Genomic DNA, 2500 nt, shown 5'->3' with positions numbered 1-2500 from the left:
AACTATGATCTGCTGCTTCCAAAAAATTGATCTTTAAACATGTTTTAAAGACCAGTGAAAACAAAACGATTGCAAAGTTTCAGGACTAGAAGCGTTTTCCTTTTGAAGACACAAAGCGTTTTATGTCACCCGAGACGCGCCCGAAAAGTTTCGGGACTTTCGAGAAACGCCCCCTGGGACTGGTTGTTCAAAAGCCGATTAACGCTAATCCCAGATTAAGAATTAATCAAGGAGTTTATTTCTCTACTCACAAATGCTTTTTAACGCTGATATTCGGCAAAATTTTACATTAGAGGAGGTCAATCTTGAAAAACAAAAATAAGCAAAAGAAACTTTCACCAAAATGTTGAAAACTTGAAACAAAAGTTTACACTAATCCTGGATTAAGTTAATCGGCTTTCGAACAACCGGGCCCTGGTTGTTAAGTGCGTCGATGAGTGTATCCCGTATTTACCCCGCGACGACTGACCCGAGTATCAAGTACGACGATCCGACACACGAAACTTCAGACGTTTAATTCGTCCGACGTTTTATACCAGATGTCTTATACAAGTGTCAGGCATGTAACGTTTTCTAGTCAGTATATGTTTACTCGACGTCCTATACTAGGTGTCTTTAAAAGTCGTCCTCTTGTATAAATAAAGCCAACAGTGGGCTTAATAAAAAACGATGACGGCTTCGAGAAGTTGACACACCTTGTAGTGGGATTTCAATTAACCCTGTATCTGTTAAGAGAAACTTTCCATTGACATATCTAAACTTTGAATCAGGTAAAGTCAGCTATTAACGCAGGAAAAGCTATAACAGAATGTCGAGTTCAGAGTTTCAGGTAAGTGGAAAAATACCACGGTAAGTGACCCCGCCTCCGCAATATGCCACAATATCTGGGAAAAAAAGTGCTGGTTTTTTTCATGCGGTTCACAAATTGTTGTAAGACATTTTAGTCTTCGCAAAGGAGGATGATAAAACTTGGGCTTACATAACATTTCAGTTAAGAAACGCCTGCCTGAATTTTGACCGAGTCACACTTCAAGAAAGTGCAAAAAATGATGATTTACAAGGAGTCCTATGGACTCGAAAGTTGAATTCCAACCCACTTTTAAAATACCGAAAAAAAAAGGGGGGGGGGGGGGAATGATGAATCCATCAGCCATCACATGCAGGCGAACTTCGAAAAAATATTCAAGTGTACCCAATCCAGGGCTAGCTTGTTCAAAAGACGATCAACGCCAATCCCAGATTAAAATTAACTAAGGAGTTCATTTCTCTACTCCCAAATGCTGTTCAACGCTGATATTCCGCAAAAATTTACATTAGAAGAAGCCAATCTTAAACAACAAAAATAATCAAAAGAAACTTTCACCAAAAAGTTGAAAACATGAAACAAACGTTTACGCTAATCCTGGATTAAGTTAATCGGATTTCGAACAACCGGGCCTGGAAGTCGAACTTTAAACCTCAGACCAGTTAGTTCTCCAGTCGTCAGAAGAATCAAGAGAGCTGGGCCATAACACTATAGGTCAAGGTGACAAAATTGTACTGCCTATCTGCTAGGAAATGAAACATCATCTAATGGCACTAATGAATGTGTCATATCAGTAATGATACAGTTGTACTGACAAATTTCTTTGCTTTCATCCGTTCAGCCCAGGGAGCCTCTTGGTAGATTTCTATCTGAAGTTTCTCGGCACGATACCCAATCCGGTGCAACTTCTGATAAACCTTCTCAAAACCGGATTCATTAGCGGTATCCCAGTGGACAAGCAACCAAAAAGGCTGTATAATGCAACAGGTAGATTCTAGTGACCTTAATTTTAGCTCTAACCATGCAAGGTTTCTTGGTCTGAAGATGAAACGCCATCTACGAAAAGATATGTATATCTTGTCTGTTGAACACGGATTTTATACAAGCTTTTCCTTTTTCCAGGGGTTACAATACCGCCTGGATTCTCTGGCTGTAATCCGGCTTCGTGTCCAAGTGCGTGTCATACTCCGGCTTGCAAGTTAGTATGCGCAACTGCAGTTCCATGTCCTACTCCTCCCACAAGCAAAAAGCTCTCTAAACAGAAGGCAACTGTATCTCCAACTGTACCGGAAGTAGCATACACTTATCCACCTATTTACTTGCCGCCGGCTCCTCCTTTGTTTTTACCGCTTCCTCAGCCAGCGCCAGCGCCTGCGCCGAATCCTGTCTCTGCGCCTCTTCCGGCCCCAGCTCCTTGTGCGTTGCAATGCTTACAGCAATCACCTCAATACTGCCCCTCGTACTGTGCCAAGAAATGTTGTACGGGAGGCGTGCCACCGCCAAATACGGGCAAAAAAAGCGAGGTTAAGAGACCAACAAAAGTTAAGTTGACAAACAGACTTGTCTTCAGAAGTAAACGCATTCGTCATGGAGCGCACTGACATTTTTCTTTATAACTGAGAAGTCATTGCAATACCTCGGATTTTTCAGTTGAATGTTCAGTGGGCTAAATTCTGAACAAAATACTGATCAATC

At 41.5% G+C, this 2500-nt stretch overlaps 1 protein-coding gene across 1 annotated transcript in view; it reads left to right on the top strand.

The window, feature by feature from the left end:
• Nucleotides 1-2500, top strand: part of LOC138039941 (ice-structuring glycoprotein-like) — a 14718-nt gene that overhangs the window by 11255 nt on the left and 963 nt on the right. Inside the window, exons 7-9 of the mRNA XM_068885765.1 lie at nucleotides 771-829; nucleotides 1647-1792; nucleotides 1928-2500. The exon at nucleotides 1928-2500 is cut by the window's right edge and continues 963 nt beyond it. Coding sequence (XP_068741866.1) covers nucleotides 771-829; nucleotides 1647-1792; nucleotides 1928-2406 — 684 coding nt within the window. The 3' untranslated portion in view covers nucleotides 2407-2500. The remainder of the gene's footprint in view (nucleotides 1-770; nucleotides 830-1646; nucleotides 1793-1927) is intronic.

This window comes from Montipora capricornis, chromosome 3, assembly GCF_036669925.1.
Source record: "Montipora capricornis isolate CH-2021 chromosome 3, ASM3666992v2, whole genome shotgun sequence".
In the NCBI taxonomy this organism is placed as follows: Eukaryota; Metazoa; Cnidaria; class Anthozoa; order Scleractinia; family Acroporidae; genus Montipora; species Montipora capricornis.
Note: the sequence above shows the minus strand (reverse complement) of the source record. Positions and strands in the feature narration are given on the sequence as shown.